The 22,712-nt window shown below is 32.0% G+C and overlaps 2 protein-coding genes and 1 long non-coding RNA gene across 3 annotated transcripts in view; 1 reads left to right on the top strand and 2 right to left on the bottom strand.

The window, feature by feature from the left end:
* LOC143422601 (uncharacterized) overlaps positions 1–21,117 on the bottom strand; it is a 64,931-nt gene extending 43,814 nt beyond the window's left edge. The window contains exon 1 of the long non-coding RNA XR_013101744.1: positions 21,107–21,117. This is a non-coding gene — a long non-coding RNA (uncharacterized LOC143422601). The remainder of the gene's footprint in view (positions 1–21,106) is intronic.
* On the top strand, positions 1,230–4,431 carry Klp64d (kinesin-like protein 64D). The gene is made up of 9 exons (XM_076893727.1): positions 1,230–1,367; positions 1,596–2,014; positions 2,310–2,500; positions 2,575–2,714; positions 2,787–2,984; positions 3,056–3,447; positions 3,513–3,930; positions 4,040–4,165; positions 4,247–4,431. The coding sequence occupies exons 1-9, from the start codon at positions 1,353–1,355 to the stop codon at positions 4,382–4,384; spliced, it is 2,037 nt and encodes a 678-aa protein (XP_076749842.1). The 5' UTR covers positions 1,230–1,352; the 3' UTR covers positions 4,385–4,431.
* LOC143422802 (lysosomal Pro-X carboxypeptidase) lies at positions 5,737–7,989 on the bottom strand. Its single transcript, XM_076893728.1, has 7 exons — positions 7,737–7,989; positions 7,393–7,533; positions 6,974–7,254; positions 6,743–6,900; positions 6,504–6,676; positions 6,013–6,362; positions 5,737–5,948 (listed from the first exon to the last, which is right to left on the bottom strand). Exons 1-7 carry the CDS (start codon positions 7,902–7,904, stop codon positions 5,750–5,752), a joined length of 1,470 nt encoding a protein of 489 aa, XP_076749843.1. The 5' UTR covers positions 7,905–7,989; the 3' UTR covers positions 5,737–5,749.
* Positions 21,118–22,712: the final 1,595 nt, after the last annotated feature.

Here is a 22,712-nt window from a genome sequence, read left to right as displayed (position 1 = left end):
GCCTCTGGAACTTTTGTATTTTTAAGGGAACCTTTTTGTCTTGGACTCCTTTAGTTTCCCTATTCCCTTCATTTTTACTTCTTCGGATTAATGGAAGTACTGATTTATCTTCACACGAGTTACAATACTTGTAAATGATGAATTTTACTCTGAAAAGCAGTAATTATCATGTAGCTGTTTATACTTTATGCCATACTATTGTATTGTTATTGATGTAAACGTAAAAGATTTATGCACACAAGAGTCATTAATATGAAATGTACCCTCACGGAAGTGAAATTTACCTCCGTGGAAGCCAACTTGATTGTCATTAACCACTTCAATTAAAACACAGTCATAATACCAGTAAACATTTTGACATCCGGCTTTGCATAATTGTCATTATATTTTCATTAAAGAAAAATGCAGTAACTAGAAAATAATTAAAGAAACTAAGTATTTATGAATGGAATGGTATTTACTAAAAAATGCAAAAATAAAACAAAATAAAGGACAATTGTTGGGCTTACAGTATCCGCCAAGCAGAGCGAAATATCTAATCAATATAGGTTCTGCAATCTATCCATATCCTATCTATCCATTCAATGTACATACAATCAATTTTTATCATTTACAAACACTCAATATTGCTAGTCAATTTTCTCATTGAACATCTACAAATAAAAGGATTGATTAATCTAGAAAATATTTAGCTTAAAGTTAACACATAATTACTAATATCATCAGGAAATACCTCAAAGATCTGGACGAAGTAAAAACCTTCATGTATAGTAAAATTTTGTGGTATAGCAAATGTTCAATGGATTTCAACATTGGAATAATAAGCAGACATTGTTAGTGGTCGAGAGTAACTCTCCACATTCAGCATTAAATAGACGCTGAAAATTTTTGTATAAATATATTATTTCGATAAAAATTAAATTGTTCAACTAAATTTGTACAAATTAAAATAACGAATAATACCAGTTGCATTTCTCATAAACAATTGCAATTACTTTAATAGCATATGTTTGGAAAGGATTTACTAACAAATAAATGTAAAAATATAAACTGTCTGTCTAACTGTTAATAACGAATATTTTAAAAGGCGTCACATTTTACACGATTGAAAGGAAAAGACATATATGTATAACATGCGATGTCGATAAACTATCTACCGAGTTTTTAGCTGCACCAGTTATAGATGACGTGACTTGCTCGTAGCTATTTTCACGCAATCCAACCATACAAATCGATCCATTTGTTTACGGAGGTCGTCTGCTAGTCCATTGTGTTTTACCAATATTTTAAGATTAAATATTATGCTGTAAATCGTGAGTTTTTATGTGACTTTAAAAAGAAATAGAGCTGCAATGCCGGGGACTGAAGTTAGTAGTTTTACATATCGCAGAAATATTCATTTTAAACAGAAACTAGTATAAAATATTTATTTGACAGTTCTACCTGTCAAAACGTATTATTATCGTAATTATACGTATTATTTAACTAGAAAGTCAGGAAAGAGATAATAAATAATTTAAAGTCTTCAGTAATTTAGTGTTTTTCCAATGCAGTCGAGTATTTTTTCTACTAATTGCACAATATTTGTTATGTAGGACAACACGACGGAACTCGGAGAAATAGAAAATGTCAGAGTTGTGGTCCGTGTTCGACCTTTAAATGGAAAGGAGTTGGACGGGCACTGTAAAAATATTGTATGCGTGGATACCATTAATAGTGAAATAACTGTCGAAAATCCTAATGCTGCTCAAGGAGAACCACCTAAAGTTTTTTCTTTCGATGCTGTCTTTGATACCGATTCGACTCAAGTTGATATTTACAATGAAACTGCAAGACCTATTGTGGACAAAGTCCTTCAAGGATACAATGGAACTATATTTGCGTATGGACAAACAGGCACTGGTAAAACTTATACTATGTCTGGTGCAAAAACGTCTCCGCAACTTAGGGGTATCATTCCTAATACCTTTGCACACATCTTTGGGCACATAGCTAAAGCACATGACAACCAAAAGTGAGTATGTTAGTTTAAAGGAGAAACTTAGTTGGCAACCACTACTTTTGCATTTAACTCTTGTGTAGTATCAAGACAAATGTTACTGTTAAAGGAAATGAATATCGTTAAATATTTGTCATAATTTACCAGGTCAATTTTGTAACAAAGTTAATAATATTTACATGCATATTAAGTAGTTGTATATGAAGTTATTAAATATGCTCAATTATTGCTTTAAGTCATATTGTACAGTGCACAAGAGTTAAAAGTGCTCAATGAATTAACATGCAAATGAATAATGTTCAATTAATAGATTCCTTGTACGTGCAACATACTTAGAGATTTATAATGAAGAAGTTAGAGATTTACTAGGAAAAGATCAAAATACTAGATTAGACGTAAAAGAACGACCTGACATTGGAGTATTTGTAAAAGATCTTAGTGGCTATGTCGTGAATAATGCTGATGATTTAGATCGAATAATGTCTCTTGGCAATAAAAACCGTAAGTATTTTCTGACATGTTACTGTGCAATAAATAGAACACTGTATAGTATATGATATTCATTTTATTCATAGGTGTTGTTGGAGCTACTGCAATGAATGTATCAAGCTCAAGGTCTCATGCAATATTTACAATTACTGTTGAATCTAGTCAACTTGGAGAAGATGGTGAACAACATGTTAAAATGGGGAAACTTCATTTAGTTGATTTAGCTGTATGAATCTCTCATAACTGCAATAACATTTTCTCTCTAAAGTGCATAATTTAATTTATAATATTATTTTAGGGTTCAGAAAGACAAAGCAAAACCAAAGCTTCTGGAGTCCGTTTAAGAGAAGCAACAAAAATTAATTTATCACTTTCAACATTAGGTAATGTAATATCTGCATTGGTTGATGGTCAGAGTTCACACGTGCCTTACAGAAACTCCAAACTAACAAGATTACTACAAGACTCTTTGGGTGGTAACTCAAAAACTTTAATGGTACTATTGTTAATCTTCTCATTTGCTTTCACAAATATTGTTCAGCAAATAATAGTCCTAATTAAATTTAGTGCGCAAATGTAAGCCCAGCTGATATAAATTATGACGAAACTATCAGCACACTCCGATATGCGAACCGTGCTAAAAATATTAAGAATCGAGCGAGAATTAATGAAGATCCGAAGGATGCTTTACTCCGGCAATTTCAAGTTGAAATTGAACAGTTACGCAAACAATTGGAAGAAAATGGCGCTGAAATATCAGAATCTTCGGAATCATCCTCAGATTCTGAGGAAACAGGAGAGACTAAACATGAGAAAAAAGCACGACGTAGAAGAAGTCAAATATTAACAATGGAAGAACTGGAAGATAGAGATGCAGAGTCCAATGAAAAAATTGACAAAGCTGAAAGAGAAGACAAAAGTCCTGATGACAAAGACGTTATTGAATTAAAAAGAACTCAGTAAGTTTTTAAAAAATTGTTCAAAGGAATATGACATGTGTAAAACAAAACATTAATTATTGTAGGAGTGAAAAAGAAGCGTTACGAGAGAAGATGCAAAATTTACAAAATAAGATTCTAGTTGGTGGTGAAAATTTGTTAGAAAAAGCAGAAGCTCAAGAACAGCTATTAGCTGCTGCAGCAATTGAACTCGAACAACGGAAAAGCAGAGAGGAACAGTTGAAAAAAGCTATTGAAGCAAAAGAAGCTGAACGTATTGACATAGAAGAAAAATATTCTTCTTTACAAGAGGAAGCAGCAGGAAAAACTAAGAAACTAGCTCGGGTACATACAATGTTAATGTCTGTCAAAGCAGAGTTATCTGATTTACAACAAGAACATCAAAGAGAAATGGAAGGACTTTTGGAAGGAGTCAGAGGTATCGGACGGGAATTACAACTTCAGGAATTAATAGTTAATAGTTACATTCCTATCCAATATCAGGTATATATATATACATAACATATCACACATTTTTATAAAAAAATGGTAGGAACTTTTTGTAAAGAAGTGGTAGGTACACTATAAATTTTACCTATTGATGTTATTTTAGACAATGATTGAAAGATATGTTCATTGGAACGAAGATATCGGAGAATGGCAGTTAAAATGTGTAGCATATACAGGTAACAATATGCGTAAAGCACAAGCTACCCCATCTGTGGGAACTAATAAAGATGTATGTATTTATTTTTTTAAATTAATTCTAACGTATTTAATAAATAAAAGTCCTAATATTCATAGTATTTCGTATTTACAGCAAATCCAACCTGACATGTCAAATATATATCTCTCTTATAATAATGGAATAGACAATACTTTTGTGCAACCAAAAAAGATACGAGGTCGATCTGGGGTTCCAAGGCCAACTACGGCACATAGACGTACCCCGCACTAAAACTATGTTTAAACTATAAAATAATAGAAATATTTATTTTTCGCGAAGTACCTTTTTTTAGAGTTTTTTTTTAAGAATTATTCCAACTTATTATTGTGTGTGTGTTTATACGATATATACGATGAAATCAGTATTTTCTGTAATCATATATTTATTTTCTCTTTAAGCGAAATATGTTTAAACTTATTTTGAATATTGCGTGGAAACAAAGAATATATAATACAATAGGACAATATTTCTAATTGAAAGCATCATTTCACTGAAAGCTACAATTTCTGTGCTATATTAACTATACATTTTAATACTGCATAATGCAAACAAATTTTTTTACTTTTTTTTAATTTATATAAATTGTTACACGGTAAAAAAATTAAACCTAAATTCTATAAAACTTAAGATTATATATTTCAACTCAGGTAATTGTCAAATATAAAAAGAAATATAACAAATTATACAAACTTCAACGAAATACCGTAATAGTAAAAATTTACATACTTTGTGTTTTCTTATTTCTGTAATGTCTACGAGATGTTAGATGATGAAATTTAAATATTGATAATGAATATAAACTTTAATAGAAATTACGTTTTCATATTTAATAGCATGCACAATATAAGTTACTACTAAATAGAGAATTGGTATAAAGATTCTAGAGAGGAAAATGTGTGCTGTACCTGTGTGATAAAAAATAAAATGTTTTGCTCTATATATAAAAATATCAGAAATAAATAGTAACTGAAAACAACGGGAATTCAACCTATATCAAAAACTTTTTAGCAATCTTACGTCTTTTTACATTGCCATTTATGTATATTTTGATAAAAACTAGATTTTGTAGTATGATAATAATACCGCAATATTTCATTGTATCTTTTTGTTTAAATAATTTACAATAATTATTTAAAGGAAAACACAATAATCTAAACTGTTTATAGAAACTGATATTTATTAATTTTTGCTTAGTCACGTAAGTCAAAAGAACTTATGAGAGAATTAAAGATAGCACATCACTATAGTAACATAGTATTTCAAATGTATTTACATTTTCTTTATTTATTATTATCGGAAATATTTTAGAAGTATGTCTGTGTTTTAATATTTCATTAAAACATATGCATTCTTTAAGTACTGTGATAATAAAATACTTGTATTATTTCCAATTTTGTTTGCTTATTACTTAAAATAATTAAGATATATTGGATGTTTGTAATTATTATTGTGTGTATGTTATGCTTTTTTATATATAATTTACAAAATAAAATAAATAATTATAAATGTATATATTTGTCTCTTTTTTCAAATTTACCTTGTACAATACAAATATTATTAATGTTACTGATCACAGCAGTTAATAACTTCTCCTTTCTATTGGTTATATTCTTTAATCCATTCTTTAATAAATTTACGATAATATTTTCGTGCTAAAATAACACTATATGGATCATTAGCTTCACTACTTCTTAAATCAAGGTGATGAGCACTTTCTGGGATTACAATTGCTATTGCTGAAGAAGATAAGTTTCGTAATACTCCACCACTAGACCATGGATCCATTAAACCATTACTAAATAACATAAATAAAATATATAAACAAATAAGTACTTATACTAGACAATGAAAATATATACCTGAAAATAATATTTGTTGCAGTGGATAAATCCTGACATCCATACTGTTCGCATATTGTGTTTGCCTGTGGTTTCACTGAAAATTGTTTTATACAATCTTTGCTATATTCATCTAAATTCCATGATTCAGGTTCAAACATGTCATTCATTCCATCTGAACACATTGGCATCACCATTTCTGTACATGCTTGAAAAGGCCACCCAATAGCACCTAACTGAGGAGTGGAATCATTTAAATTCAAACATTTTGTTTCACTAGTATAATTTGTAAATACACTAATTGCTTTGTATATTGCTGTCAACAGTTCTGTTCCTGTTAGTGACTCATTCGTTAAATGTTTGCATACAGCCTGTAACAAATGTTTTTGTAAATTGTTATATAAGTAAATAAAAAATAAGATAAAATGAGAATATCATTTAAAAACTGTTATAATAAATTTCTAATTTAAATTTCCTTAACTAATACAATAAACAAATATTCAAATCCTTACATTAACTGGATAAGCAGGTAATGGTGCCAAAAAGTTAGCTTTATATGGATAGTTCACTTCAGCAACATTTGTATAGATATCTTTTAAATAAGATTTTAATAATTTAACATCACTTGAGTTCTTTAATGGTTCGCATAACTTCCAATTGTCTGATAACCACTTTCTTCCATTACCTGTTAGCATAAATAAAGTAATAAGATATCGTAAATAAGCAATATACAAATAATCAACTTTATTACCAGTTGATGTCATATTGGTAATAACACTCCATGATTTACGAATAAGTTTTGGGCAATTTGAATGAGCAGCTTTAAAATCTGAAGTAACTATGCGTGCAAAAGCCTCACATTCTGTAACTCCAGTAAATTGCAATATGGGAGCTGAAGATGCAATTGCTCTATAATGTTATGAAATTTTTAATTATGTTACAAAAAAAATGCATTATATTTGTACTGACTTTTTTCACTAACCCTTGCACAATATGAGGATATTTTATGCGCATCCATGCACTAAGCATACCACCATAGGAACCACCGAACAGTATAACAGGGCTATGTTTATATTTTAATTTAGATCTGAAATGTTGAATCAAATAAACATAATCTGCTAAGGCTTGTTGAGATGTCAAATATCCCAAATGTTTAAGATCTGCATAAGATTTATTGCCGTAAGGCATAGACTCTCCATAGTAACGGTGTTCAGCAAAAATTAATAATGCTCCAAATTCTGGTGCTATCTCCCACATAAATCCCTGTAAAATACGATAACTAATTTGAAATTTTAATTGAGTTAAACAAAAATACTAGAAAAGTATAAAAGCAAGATTAAGGAAAAATAAATTATGCTTGTGGAATTCATAAAATTTGGTTGCGTTATAATTTATACTTACTGTATTTTCGGCAAAAGTTTCAATACTACCTTCATTTCCAGTATAAAAGAAAATGGGTGGATTATGTGTTTTTTGCCAAGTGTTGTTTACAAGGTATCGTAATTTAAATACATCCGATACTGCATAGCTGAAGTGATCCACCTGGAAAGTTTTAAAAACAGTTAAATTAAGTCCAACATATACATAGAAATAAATACATGTGCACAAATTGGAATTGACTATGTTACCGGAATTTAAGAAATATGAAAATACATATACAGTAAGTAATTGGAAGTTAAATATAGAATTATTTTCAGGAAAGATAATATTGTTAGAAAATCTATCACTTATCATGAAACACATACTGGCATATTAATTGTTTTAGTCTCATATTTGTATTTCGCGCTGTCTATATTGTGTGGAGTACGTAATTGTCTTTGATATGTTGTATAAAAATTGTTTTGGAAAATGTATTGCGTGGTAGGTTGCCACGATGCAACAAAAATTAAAAGTAAAAAGTTGCAGAGCTCCATCGCAGACTTATTAATGAGTTCCCAGTCACAACTGACAATGAGAGTTAATTTGCGATGATCAACACCGGTATCCCAGCATTTCTATATACACGGTGTACTAAAAGTTTTGCACAATTATGCATGTAACATTTTTACATATTTAAGTAATATTAAATAACACTATTAAATTCTCTAATGTATTTTTTATTTCATATACATTAATCAGTATTTAATTATTATTCTTATACATAAAACGTTATACATACATACAGATTATGTATGAATAGATATATAATCAACCGTCTTCACTGACAGTACAATTATGTGTTAGTAATAATATATATAGGGTGTCCCATGTGAAATCGATTATATTTTATTACTAAAACAAATACGTAACAGATATATTATTTTGCATTTTCATTTTATTTTTGTAAGAAAAATCTCATTGACCAATTATACACGATTGCTGGGTCACTCTGTATATAATTACAATTATGTGAAATCATTTAGACTTTGATTTTGGTTCAATACAGATAAAATATAAATTCACATTGATAAAATGTATCATAAATTTAATTACGTTAATAACATATTATATTAATTGTGTATGTGCTATTTATTATCTGACATCATTTTAAATCGTAAAAAGAAATATGAGTGATATATATCAATAATAGATATCATTACGTACAAAAACAAAATTTATCTGCTCAGCACGTGACAGTGGTGTGAGCTGACATTTACTGATGGGGAGCTGTTTCCATAAAAATTATAAACGAACACTAAAAATGACTAAACTAAGTAGTTTATTTATTTTGATTCTAAAATAGATGCACTGACATGAAACAAAATTTGAAACCTATTGTACTAATTCCTATGGCAGCCATTAGCTCGAATTATTTGCTACATAATTTTTGATTACATCATACTACTGTATGATGTAATTAACAATTATATATCAAATACACGGTGCCCGAGTCTCACCACGTGGAGGTTGCTGCGAATGGAGACCCACCCTAACCGCGTCCCATCCACCCTCCTTTTGTACAAGTTATCATTAAATAGCACCTCCTTTTAATGTACATTTGCAACGCGGTTATCCTTCAATCGCTATGCAAATGGACAGTAAAATGAGTATTGTAAAGAATATTGAGATATGAGTATTGTAAAGAAACTATCTTAACAATACCTTACGTAGCTAAAAATTTACTTAATCTACTAAGCGTACTACATTTACTTAATCTACTAAGCGTACTAAATCTACTTAGTCTACTTAAAAATTACCCATCCAACCAGAAATCTACATAAATTTAAGGGTAATTATTCCTACCTATCAATAATTGAAACATGTTTCATCCTACCTACGTAAAAATCTAATAGAATTGAACCCATGATACATCCAGAAACAGAAACATACATCTTTCAACCTGCCTGTGTAAAAATCTAATGGATCTGAATCCATGTGATACACTCACAAACAAAGACAAAACACCGATTCAGGAAATCAAATCCAAAGGAAACTAACGTGCGACACACACGTATATGATAACAGAAAATTCAATTTTTCGAAGAAATTACAATAGCCAAGAAAGACTAACACCACCAAGAAAGAAAAACAACGAAGAAAAATATATGAAGGAAAACTGGAAACACTGGAACATCTGAAACAACAATATATAACACACAAAAGATTAAGATATCATGTAATTGTATAGCTTGTATAAAAATAGGATACCTATTACTTATACTACAAGAGCACCCACCCCAGGGTGCTTGTTATAATATAATAATATATAAAGATTATAAAAACAAATGCTTACCACCCAATTTACCATTTTATACCAATTTACCACTCTCTACCTTGCCGCATTACTTCAATCATCTGAATATCTTCCTCAAATCGTGAATCTAAAACAAACTTACTCAATGGATTAGTCAAAGCTCATTAATTAAACATTAACATCAATAAAATATTAATTAAACAATAACGATAAACAAGACACATTTGACGCATGAAATATTATAAGTCTTGTGGCGTAGTAAAACCTAATAACTCATTTTTAATTTATACAAAATATTAACTTTAAAAAAAAATTAATAATTCTCTAGTGAAATATTAATAGTTTTCTTCTTAATGCTCAATAAATTTCAAAGCTGTCATAAATAATGATACACAAAAGATATCTAGAATATTTACAGATCAATCATGAAAAGTACATACCAATACTAAACAAATTCTGACTTCACAAGTGTACAGATTATTCTTTATTTTAATGACAAACGCTCGATTCTCAACGACATAAAGATAAACATAACACTCATTATAATTAATTTTTATTGTCATTAAAAATGATGAGTGAAATATTTTATCTTTTTCGTTATTTTTTATCCATTAAATGAAAGAAAAGTAAGGAATATGTCAATCAACCGAGAAAAAAGTGAGAAAATTATCACGAAAATTGCCTGGCAATTTGCCAGGGCCTTCTTTATAATTCGCAATATTAATTAATCGCGAGGTGCGTCATAAAAAAGCAATACGCGAGCAGTCACCTAAGGACGCTTTTTGTGGTTCGGAAATCTAATTTATGCACCCAGAATTTAAATACGCAACACTAATAAACTAGATTTTAGAAGAAATGATCTACTTAGGTGCAATGTCACCATAGTGCAATGTAGCTTTTTCAGCTACGTAGGTGACTCTAAGTGCAAGATCATACTTCCATTTATGAAACAATCATGAAAAAAATGAGCAAAAATATCGCGAAAATTGCCTGCCAAATAAGACAGGGCCTTTTTTATAATTCACAACTTTATGTTCGCAACACTAATTAAGGTACTTTTATATTATTTCCACATTACCTTTCAAGTGTGATTCCACAGTGTTAGTGGAATATTTGGGCATTACGTTGAACGCTACACTATCATGAAGAACACGTTATTCGTTATCGCAACACTAAATAGAATTAAGAAATTAACAATTGAAGAAATATCAAATATAATTTAATCATATTCGCGAAGCAAATGTAAACAAGCAATAATTACAAATTGAGCAAACAATCGCGATTTCATGATTCGCAACACTAAGAGAGCAATCACGATTATCATTTTTACGCAACTCTAATTCAAAGCGCGATGTATTAATTAATACGCAACTCTAATAAACATCGCGACATAGGGTTAATCGCAACTCTATTAACAATCACGATCTGTAGATAATCGCAACTCTAATAAAAAACGCGACCTGGAATTGATCGCAACTCTAATAACAATCACGATCTGGAGATAATCGCAACTCTAATTGAAACCGTAATTAATTATTCGCAACACTACAATTGAAAACCGCGATTTGCCCAACATCCGATGAGCCAGCAAGCTCTGCTGGCTAAAATATACTACGCTACACAAATATGAGCATAATGACAAACTACTGACAAGCAATGACTCTGCATCGAGAGGGTTGCCTGCCTCTGAATGCATAGTCATTAGTAGTTGCCCTCTTCTCCGGGCCTCTTCGGCATATAGCCTCTTCTTTCTTCGGGCATGAAGCCCAGGACCCTGAAACTTATATCTAAGCTCGAGATTCCCTAATCACAAACCAACAAATGACTCAAAAAATCAATCAAAACATTAAACGAGACAGCTAACGGCACGCAAGACGACCAACGAGTAAAGAAATCGTTGCCCGTGCAAAACGTGCCAAATCTCGAGCAGTAAACGTTCGTTTCGTGCAAATCGCGACCGCGACCGCGGGGCGATTCGAAAAATCGATCGAGTAAAGCCAGTGGCGAATGGCATACCCCGTTCGCGCCAGCTAGACCGTCGATCTTTCAAATCTAATTTCCTGAAACAGGTTGAACCACGCGAGAAAAAACGCGCCTGCCCGATCGGTGACTGTGGTCAACCTGCCCGGCCCTACCTACTTAATTCTATCACACAATCATACCAGAGTAAACTACCTATCCTACCGAACGCTATATTTAAAAAATGGCAACAGACTCATACCAACACATACATACAACACACGGAATAGTCGCGAACTTGCATACTATCTCACACTTTTTCACATCTATTGCAATCTGAGGGATATTACCGATCGTTGTACATTACTAATATTATATGTAATAATATATTTTATGGAATGAATGCAATAGTTAACGTTTATTAAAAACTCACGTATTCCCACCGTCTAATCACACGTGTGGTAAATACGTCATACAATACACTAAGACATCAGATTGCAAAAAATCTTATAAACTAGTGGGGAATCATCGTGACCATCACCTTTTCCCCATCCAAGTAGCACATGGGCACGTGAATGGGGTCCTGGCAACGAACACGGAAAAGGAAGCTGAAAATCCTGATCTAAATATCATGATTAGTACAAAAGCAACAACACATATCAACCGTACTTCGATTCCTACTGTTTTATTTTATTCAACCACATATCAAGTTATTCATTGATAGTTATTACACTGCATGGAGGTGTAAAGAATTCTATTGTCAATCCTAACTCAAACACGATCTGTACTCATGATCTTAGAAATGATCAAGTGAAAAATACACGAGATTGCCGGTATAGCCACCAGCGTGGTTGACGCATTTTCGCGTCCGCGAAAATGGTTAACGTGACCAGAATGTCATCGACTAACATTCCAGACACGGCCTCCCATGAGGCAGGAATTGAGATACGCTCAATTAGCGCGCCACGAACCCCTAAGCGAGATCCGCAGCTACCAATACCCTTGGTGGGGGTGGCGGGCTCCCCCGTCTGCCCTTCGGAATAGCCGAGGGCCTTACGGACGGGGCAGGGCGCCCGTACTGGGACGCGATATCGGCAACGATAAACTACTTCAACTTACTTTATGCAGCGTAAAATTAACTATGAATTATTAAATATTTCCTCGAGACATGAAAGGGGAGCTTCACAATTCATTTTAACATTATAACGTACAGAAGTGAGTAAAGAAGCGCGGCGCGACGCGAACAAAGTGAGAGAGAAACTATCGACATCCTTTCGGATGTAACCCTTCCTTCGAAACGGACCCTCCCCCCATGGAAACTCAAAAAGAAGCAAAGCAAACACATATGAGGTTACTACTACAGCCACCAGTACCATTTGACGTATTTTCACGTCCGCGAGATGTTTAACGTGACCAGGTGCCGACGGTGACACCCAGGCACGACCTCCCTTGAGGCAGGGATTGGGATACGCCCAATCAGCCGGCAGTGAACCCAGTGCAGTATCTAGTACGCAGTCCACCACTACCGAAGCCCTCGGTGGGGGTGACGGACTACCCCGTCTGCCTTTTGGAATAACCAAGGGCCTTACGCAACGGGGTAGAGGCCAATACTGGGACGCTATAGTGGGAACACTTCGCTACTCGACCATGAACGCAAAAAGTTCATTTATTGACTGACAAGAATAATTGAATTTAAATTCAAAATTAAATTTCAAATTATAGTTAAATTCGATATTAAAATTAAATTTAAAATCAATTGTTTACACCCCGCACATTTAATGATAGAAGGAAATGGGAAGTGCCTCTCTCATTGTCTCGACGAATATTTAATTCGATATATATTTAATATAGACCATTTATATATATATATATGTAGACACACAATTATAAATATACTAATTTCGAGCGATCTCGTCATCAAAGCAATCATTCTAAGATATGAAAATAATATTCAAGCTCGATGCTTTGATTTCAAAATCTACTCGACACAAAATGTTTTCTTGCACATGTAATATGACATAGTTTCGGTAATCCAACAAATAGACTTTAATTACAACAAAAGCTATACCATAAAGTTACAATATATTTCATATATATGATATTTATCATATATATTTATCATATATTTCATGTGATCAATTTTCAATAAATATTATACAATTACGATTAGATCAATCTATTAACATCATGGTACAATAACTATAATTATCACAGGAACGAAATCGGAGGGGGTATCCGACTTCACCACTACGCACTGCTACAACAAGGCAGTTGTTATATATACTACTTATTTATTCATTAAAATATATAATACTCATATATCTATACATGTATATGTAATTATTATTATTCATAATATTTAATTCTCATACATATTTACATCTAGAATATTACTTTCAGTCAAAGCTTTCGAAATATTCGTACCATGTGCATCGAATATTATAATACCCGTATTTACTTATTTAATAATTATCAATATTACTAATTATTATATTGTTACAGTTAAAAACGCGAAGTGCAAGAAAACCTATCCTGAGCTAATATATAATACACAAAATAAATGTTACTACTCATGGATATAGGAGTATATCCACGGTCATTATGCTCGTAAAAGAAAGTCTACGTAATTACAACCAGTCACCCGTGCCGATTTGGACCCTTCGTCCTACGACATGATTGAGTGCCCAGAGGAACTTAAAGGCATGCGACTCACCGACCGTAGATCGATGATGCTGCTGATGTCTGAAAGATGTCATCAGAGATGCTTATGATGTCCAGAAGAAGTCATCGGAGATGCAGCTGACGTCTGGAGGAACTGCTGTTGTTGCTGCTGCTGCTGCTGCTGCTCCAGTGAAGTCGTCGTAGAAATTGAAAATGCCTGAAGAAAGTCAAATTATGAATTAAAATTCATGTTACCATAGAATGAATCAGTTAAGAATAAATGTTAAGTAATGCTGCTTACCTCTAGGAGGACATCATGAACGTTGTCGTCAGGATAGGAATGGTAGGATGAATCCATCGTAGAAATCCACCGCTGAAAAACTTGAACAGAAATCATATTATTATAATTTGGTCTTTTAAAGTTCTTGTTAAAATTTTCAATTATCAATTTAATTCAATGTGTCAAATTAACTACAATTATGTTAATTTATTATTTAAAAAGATTAAAAGTTAAACAAATTTTGATTTGTAAATAAAGTACGAAAGATACTTACATTTTTGGCTTTTGAAGCACAGCTAGATCCTTTAGGTAAGCAGCAATTTGTCTCTAATACCGAGGCAGCAGATATTAAAAAAAAAAATTAAGAATAAAAAAATATATAAATAAATGACTACAATGTTAATTGCCATTTACGAAACAAACACTGACTCTACTTTTCCGCGTATGAATATTATAAAAAAAAATGTAATTAAAATTAGAGCAGCTGTGCTCTAAAAAATTATTTATCGGAACAAACACTGACTCTACCGACCGCATTGCGCGCGGTCACTAAATTTTTCTGAAAGAAAAACATTGTTAAAAGGGGAACAAGGGGTAAATAAAACACAACACACAATTTACTTTCTTATTGTTCTTCATCTTTTCCTAATCGAGCGTTTGTCAAAAAGAATATTATTTTCTATTTGAATTATCGAACTATGCAAGAATATGTATACATAAATAAATGAGCACATTAAACAATTCGTGATTGATCTATAAAGAATCTATTATGATTATCTGGTATCATAATTTAAAACATATTCAATATTTATAATTAATAAGCTGTATTATATGTTATAAGTATTTAAAATTGCTTGCGAAAGTGATTATTAAACAAGTAACATATCTCTTATTACATACATCATGAGTTCATAATCAATCACATATCAAATGTTTCCAAGCGATTAATAAAAAGATAATATAAATTTATACGATACGTTGAACCTTCTAATAGTCTTCGCGGCATACCACTCTGAATAATATTACCATCTCTCCATGTAGGATATCCTTTGCCATTGATCAATTATTAATTGTGATCTTCGTTACTTATTATGTCCATCGGTTGAACGATATCTTATTAAAAATCTGTAACAGAACGAAACAAAATAATTAGAACAAATATACAAAGGTATAATTAGTTATATTAAGATTATATTTATTTTATAATAATCGAGTTCATAAATCATATTTTCAAAATTCAAACAATGTCTATGGATAACTATGATCAATGAAACGAATAATAAAATGAAGAGCAAAAAGAAAATTCAAAGATATATTCATATTTATAATGATAATGTTTAATGAATAGTTAATCAAGTGCATATAACGATTAAATAAAGTTACTAATAGAACAAAGGTATAATAGAATCGTAATTGAGAATATTACGCAGTTGATAAGCAAGCGTGTGCACGTACCTCGAAAGGACGTACTAAGGACAACTATGAACAATGAAACGTGTAACAAAAGGAAAAACAGAAGAAAATTCTTAAATGCAGAAGAAAATTCAAATAATTGAATTACATTTAGAATACTAATAATGTTCAATATATTATTAACCAAGAGTAGGTATCAGTTGAATAAAGAGATGGTAACGATAAAGATGATTGTAGGATAACAACTGTGAATATTCGGCAGTCGATAAGCACGTTTGTTACATACCTCGGAAACAGCGAGACAGGTTCTGACAGGTACGGCAGCACAACACCCACTCCAGTCACGCTGTAAACAGAGCACCAAATTGAAATTGTTTTTAGAATACCATGTACACGCGCAAGAATGCCAAACGACAACTCATTTAATATTAAAACTTCGAAATGAAAATTTACAGCTAAGATGAGAAAAGACGCTACCGCCATGACAGCTTGAACTATTCAACAAGGGATTTGAATCTCGACGCGTGCGTATTCGAACATTAAAACATTCACTATTTCAAACTCAAATGTATCTTAGCAAGGACAAATATACAATTGTACTCACCAACTTATTGAGATGATAGTTGTTGCGTAGCTAATGGTTCTTTGTATCGCCTGTATGATCAGAGAATCCAAATTTACTTGTAAATTTCTTGAAGGAGAGTTATTTTGTTCCTACGATTTTTACTGTATCAAGTACAGTTTATGTTTAGTGAACAGCAGATGAATTATAAATTTCTTGAACGAGAGTTTAGTGAACTGGAGTTGCTTCGTTCCTACGTTGTTCCTCGTAGCAAGTCAAGATTAATAATGCGGATTGTGTAAAAAACTCGGCGCTTATATACTAAACGTGAGTGCAACAGGTTAACCAATCAGATCGTTCGAGTAAAAAGCGTTAACCAATTAGAGTTGAAATGAACAATAGTCACCCTCGTATCGATGCTGTGAGCGATTTGATTGGTTAACGGCTGCTACTGACTTTTGGTATATAAAGGGCAATTTTTTTAGCACAAACTTTAATATCAAACTTGACTTGCTAGAGGGAGGAACGTCAGCGCTTGCACTTACACTTAGTATATAAGGACAGTTAGTTAGTTTCTTCTACAGTTTGTTTTTCTTAGAACTGAGGACCTAACCACCTCAAATCATATCAGGTTACGAATATTCTGGTGCAACAAGGAGACACTGCTTTAGTAAGTTATAGACGCAAATGTTGTATTTTATAGAAGAAAGCATAAAGTGATACACAGGAACGAGTGTAGTTTCATTTAAAAAGTAGGTTAAGAATAATTATATCAGGATTTGATTTGCTTGTCATGTTTCTTTCTTAATATGTAGATAAAATATTGCGCTTATAAATTTAGGCTTATAATAAATATTATTATTATTAAATATAAAGTAGAGATTAAAAATGTGTATGTAATTTTTACATCTTGTATAACGATAAATGCAATACGTGTTCAATACATGAACAAGAAGACATTTCAGGAAGAATATTTGTTATTTTATTTAAGTATATTATATGTTATAATATTCGCAATACGAGTCATAAATGATAAAGTGACATATATAGTTGCGTTGTACATAATAGTGTACATACATATTTAATAAAAATCTAATTTTATTAAATTAAAACACGTATCTCTTTCCCGCAGAAATTTCTCATTGGAATTTCATCAATCACGATCGTCTATTTGCGTTGACCGAAAAGAATTTGGTTCTTTCGCTCTTTTCGCCTAGGATCTCATCGCGGAAGCATCTTCTGCATAGCGGTGAGTAATAATCTTTCATAAATCATATTAAATTGTGCTTCGAATGTTGCAAATCTTAAAATGAGAAAGGAAAGCTTGAACGGTACTTAAATTAATAATTTTTTCTGCAAATATTTAACATTTCTTTCCGAAAGTACGAAAGTAAAAATTGTGCGTGCATGTACATACATGTATATATATATGCTCTTGATAAACTATACATTAATAGTACGTAATATTTCACTTTTAATGGCTAAAATTATTAGAATCTTGTTACATTATTACACTTTGATCTATTCATGGTATATTTTTATATATAATCGATTATTTTTCTTCGCTGAAGGAAAATAATTTTATTTCGTTGATTTGCAATAGTCCTTATGGTAGCCATAATGGATCAGACATTTTCGACCAATCACGTTCAAGCATTCAAAGTTCTTCTAGTCTAGTCCAAGCTTTCGTGGCGATAGCGTCTCCTTTTGTCTTTCCTCAGTTTTGATATTTTTTAGTTAGATAAAATGTGTTCAAGTAGCTAAATTTTTAAAAAAGTGTGAAAATATAACTTCGAGAAAGATTAGTGATAGTTTGTGATACAAATTTCCAACGATATACGGAGAAATGTAAGTTGAAATATTCTTTCCTTCCGATAGTTGTCTTTCGTCTCGAAACAAAGAGATTTATTGCAATAAAGTCCTTTCTACGACAAAAATTCGAATATTTCAATATATAATGTATTGCAATATTGGCAATTAACATCTCATAGATAATAAAATAATATATGTAGTAAAATATTATGTATGTTATATGTGTTATACATGTAGATATATATTTGGAAGGCAGTAAAATTTTTTCTGTGAACAATGTTTGGGAAAGTGTACATCATAACAAAATAGTATGCACTCTTCCGAGGAAAATACGCACGACAGTTTTCCTGGAACTCGTATTTTTGAGACGTGTCTTTTGTAGTAGATTTTCAATTAGCTGATTTGTTTACAGTTGAAGCAGATAGCGAAATACCAAGGCCAGGGATTGGAAGGTAATAGCGTAGTAGAAAATTATGTTTGTACGCCTTCAGCCTCACTCGGACGCCTTCGACGTCGCTCGGATGTCTACGGTCTTCGACTGCTGGTAAGTCTTTTATTGCCGATAAAACCTATCGAGACACGCTTCTATTTTCGAAATACATTCACACGCTTGCTTATCGACTGCGTAGCATTTTTAATTACTATTCTATTACACTTTTGTTCTATTATAAACTTTGTTCAATCATTGCATACTTGATTAATTATTTATTGAATATTATCATTATAAATATAAATTTATCTTTAAATTTTCTTTTTGCTTTTCATTTTCTCATGCGTTTCATTGTTCGTAGTTGCCTATAGACTTTGTTTGAATTTTGAAAATATGATTTATGAACTCGTTTATTATAAAGTCTGAATATAACTAATTATACCTTTGTATATTTATTTTAATTGTGACACAATGAATTAAATTAATAATTGAAAATATTAACAAGAACTTTAAAAGATCAAATTATAATAATATGGTTCCTGTTTAAGATTCTCAGTATTTCTCTGATGAAATTCATCCTACCACTTCTACCCTGACGACAACGTTTATGATGTCCTAGAGGTAAGCAACATTTCTTAACATTTATTCTTAACTGATTCATTGTGTGGTAACATGAATTTTAATTCATAATTTGACTTTCTTCAGGCATTTTTAATATCTACGACGACTTCACTGGGGCAGCAGCAGCAGCAGCAGCAGCAGCAACAGCAGCAACAGCAACAGCAGCAGTTCCTCCAGACGTCAGCAGCATTTCCGATGACTTCTTCTGGACATTATAAGCATCTCTGATGACTTCTTCCAGACATCATAAGCATCTCTAATGACATCTTCCAGACATCAGCAGCATCATCGATCTACGGTCGGTGAGTCGCATGCCTTTAAGTTCCTCTGGTCACTCAATCATGTCGTAGGACGAAAGGTCCAAATCGGCACGGGTGACTGGTTGTAATTACGTAGACTTTCTTTTACGAGCATAATGACCGTGGATATACTCCTATATCCATGAGTAGTAACATTTATTTTGTGTATTATATATTAGCTCAGGATAGGTTTTCTTGCACTTCGCGTTTTTAAATTACGTTATACATATAAAAATAACGTTAATGCAATAATAATAGTATTGTTAATTATAAAATAAATAAATATGAGCAATGTAGTATTCATGATCTATACACGTCCAGTATAAATGTCGTAAATATAAAAGTAATAGATTATATATGAATGAAATATTTGTATGAATATGAAATGAAATATGTGTATATTATACACAAATGAAATATTTTTATTAGTATTAATTATAATTTTACGTACGTGCATATACATTTATATATAAATATATATGAATTTAATATCTTTAATTGTTCTTATATAAAGAAATGAATAAGATCATATACTACCTTAATTCAGGGGTATTTAGTGGTGAAGTCGGATGTCCTCCGACTTCGTATCTATAACAATTATAATCATTATATAAGCATTTAATAAAGTGACGTGTATCATTATTAATTATACTATTTACGCTTATTAAGAATATTAAATGTCCCAGTCATTTAATATTCCTGTTAATATCATATAATAGAAATTATCTAATAAGTTTATATTTGATGTAATTAGAGATTTAAAAATATTAAAGTCTATTTATTTACTTACCGAAACTATGTTAAATTACATGTGCAAGAAAACATTTAATTTTATTTCAACGGGTTGATTTCGAAATTGAAGCATTAAGCTTAAATGATATTTTGATATCTTAGAACAATTGCTCTGATGATGAAATCGCCCGAATATTATTGTGTGTCTACATACCCTCCTACCCTCCCTATATCTCACCTATCCAATAATAAAAATAAAATAAAAAATAACCCGAAGTACGGTTGATATGCGCTGTTGCTTTTGTACTAATCATATTTAGATCAGGATTTTCAGGTTCCTTTTCCGTGTTCGTTGCCAGGACCCCATTCACGTGCCCATGTGCTACTTGGATGGGAAAAAGGTGATGGGCACGATGATTCCCCACTAGTTTATAAGATTTTTTTGCAATCTGATGTCTTAGCGTATTGTGCGACCTATTTACCACACGTGTGATTAGACTGTGGGAATACGTACGTTTTTAATAAACATTAACTATTGCTTTCATTCCATGAAATATATTATTACATATAATAATAGTAATGTACAATGATCGGTAACATCCCTCAGATTGCAATAAATGGTATGCAAGTAAGTAAAATTGAAAAAGTGTGAGATTGCATGCAAGTTCGCGACTATTCCGTGTGTTGAATGTATGTGTTGGTACGAGTCTGTTGCCATTTTTTAAATATAGCGTTCGGTAGGACAGGTAGTTTACTCTGGTATGATTGTGTGATAGATTTAAGTAGGTAGGGCCGGGCAGGTTGACCACAGTCACCGATCGGGCAGGCGGCTTTTTTTTCGCGTGGTTCAACCTGTTTCAGGAAATTAGATTTGAAAGATCGACGGTCTAGCTGGCGCGAACGGGGTATGCCATTCGCCACTGGCTTTACTCGATCGATTTTTCGAATCGCCCCGCGGTCGCGGTCGCGATTTGCACGAAACGAACGTTTACTGCTCGAGATTTGGCACGTTTTGCACGGGCAACGATTTCTTTACTCGTTGGTCGTCTTGCGTGCCGTTAGCTGTCTCGTTTAATGTTTTGATTGATTTTTTGAGTCATTTGTTGGTTTGTGATTAGGGAATCTCGAGCTTACATATAAGTTTCAGGGTCCTGGGCTTCATGCCCGAAGAAAGAAGAGGCTATATGCCGAAGAGGCCCGGAGAAGAGGGCAACTACTAATGACTATGCATTCAGAGGCAGGCAACCCTCTCGATGCAAATTCATTGCTTGTTACTGCTTTGTCATTATGCTCGTATTTGTGTAGTATAGTATATTTTAGCCAGCAGAGCCTGCTGGCCCGCCGGATGTTGGACGAATCGCGGTTTCAATTGTAGTGTTGCGTATAATTAATTACGGTTCCAATTAGAGTTGCGTATTCATCCAGATCGCGATTTTTATTAGAGTTACGTATTAATCCAGATCGCGAATTCTTTTATTAGAGTTGCGTATTAATTAATATATCACGTTTTGAATTAAAGTTGCGTAAAAATGATAATCGTGATTGCTCTTTTAGTGTTACGAATCATGAGATCGCGATTGTTTGTTAAATTTATAATTATTGTTTATTAATATTTGCTTGGCGTATAAGATTAAATTGTATTTGATATTTTTTCAATTGTTTAGTCTTTAATTCCATTTAGTGTTGCGATAATTAATGACGCGTTTCTCACGATAGTGTTGCGTTTAATGAAGTGCCCAAACCTTCCACTTATTCTGTGAAAACCATAAGTCGCATCAGGATGCGATATCGTATCTATAAATTCTTCCACTTAGGCTGTGGATGATGTGGATAAGATATAATAAATATCTGTTTTCTTTTTTCTTTTTTGAGGATCCTTACATATACTTCGAGTACTTTGAATATCGATTTCAAGTCGCACTTTTACAACTCTATGGCAGAGTTTACGTTTTCTTGTTAACATAGAAATTAAAAGCTGATGTACCTACTGAAAATTATCTATTTTGCATGAAAAAGTTTCTGGTTTTGCCACGATACATTTAATCGTCGATGTGTGCGATTTTATCGTAGCACACTATAACTTTAAATACGTACAGCTAAACAAGGTTTTAATTAATTTAAACTGAACAATTAATAGACACTGACATAAAATCTTTATTACAAAAAATAAATTAATTCACTCTACATACAAAAATACATAACTAATATTAATAATACTCTCTATTCAGTGATGGTTTAATAATTATACTATTATCAAGTATCATTATTATCAAAGACAA

This window comes from Xylocopa sonorina, chromosome 4, assembly GCF_050948175.1.
Source record: "Xylocopa sonorina isolate GNS202 chromosome 4, iyXylSono1_principal, whole genome shotgun sequence".
In the NCBI taxonomy this organism is placed as follows: domain Eukaryota; kingdom Metazoa; phylum Arthropoda; class Insecta; order Hymenoptera; family Apidae; genus Xylocopa; species Xylocopa sonorina.
Note: the sequence above shows the minus strand (reverse complement) of the source record. Positions and strands in the feature narration are given on the sequence as shown.

Bases quoted from the DNA above. Each gene is read 5' to 3' on its own strand.
- LOC143422802 (XM_076893728.1), bottom strand. From the start codon at position 7,904: ATGGAGCTCTGCAACTTTTTACTTTTAATTTTTGTTGCATCGTGGCAA. The intron at 7,534-7,736 runs GTATGTGTTTCA...AAAACTTTCCAG, and splicing joins CTAAAACAATTAATATGCCA to GTGGATCACTTCAGCTATGC. The intron at 6,901-6,973 runs GTTAGTGAAAAA...ATAACATTATAG, and splicing joins TATCCTCATATTGTGCAAGG to AGCAATTGCATCTTCAGCTC.
- Klp64d (XM_076893727.1), top strand. The intron at 2,015-2,309 runs GTGAGTATGTTA...TTCAATTAATAG, and splicing joins AAAGCACATGACAACCAAAA to ATTCCTTGTACGTGCAACAT. The intron at 3,448-3,512 runs GTAAGTTTTTAA...TAATTATTGTAG, and splicing joins ATTGAATTAAAAAGAACTCA to GAGTGAAAAAGAAGCGTTAC.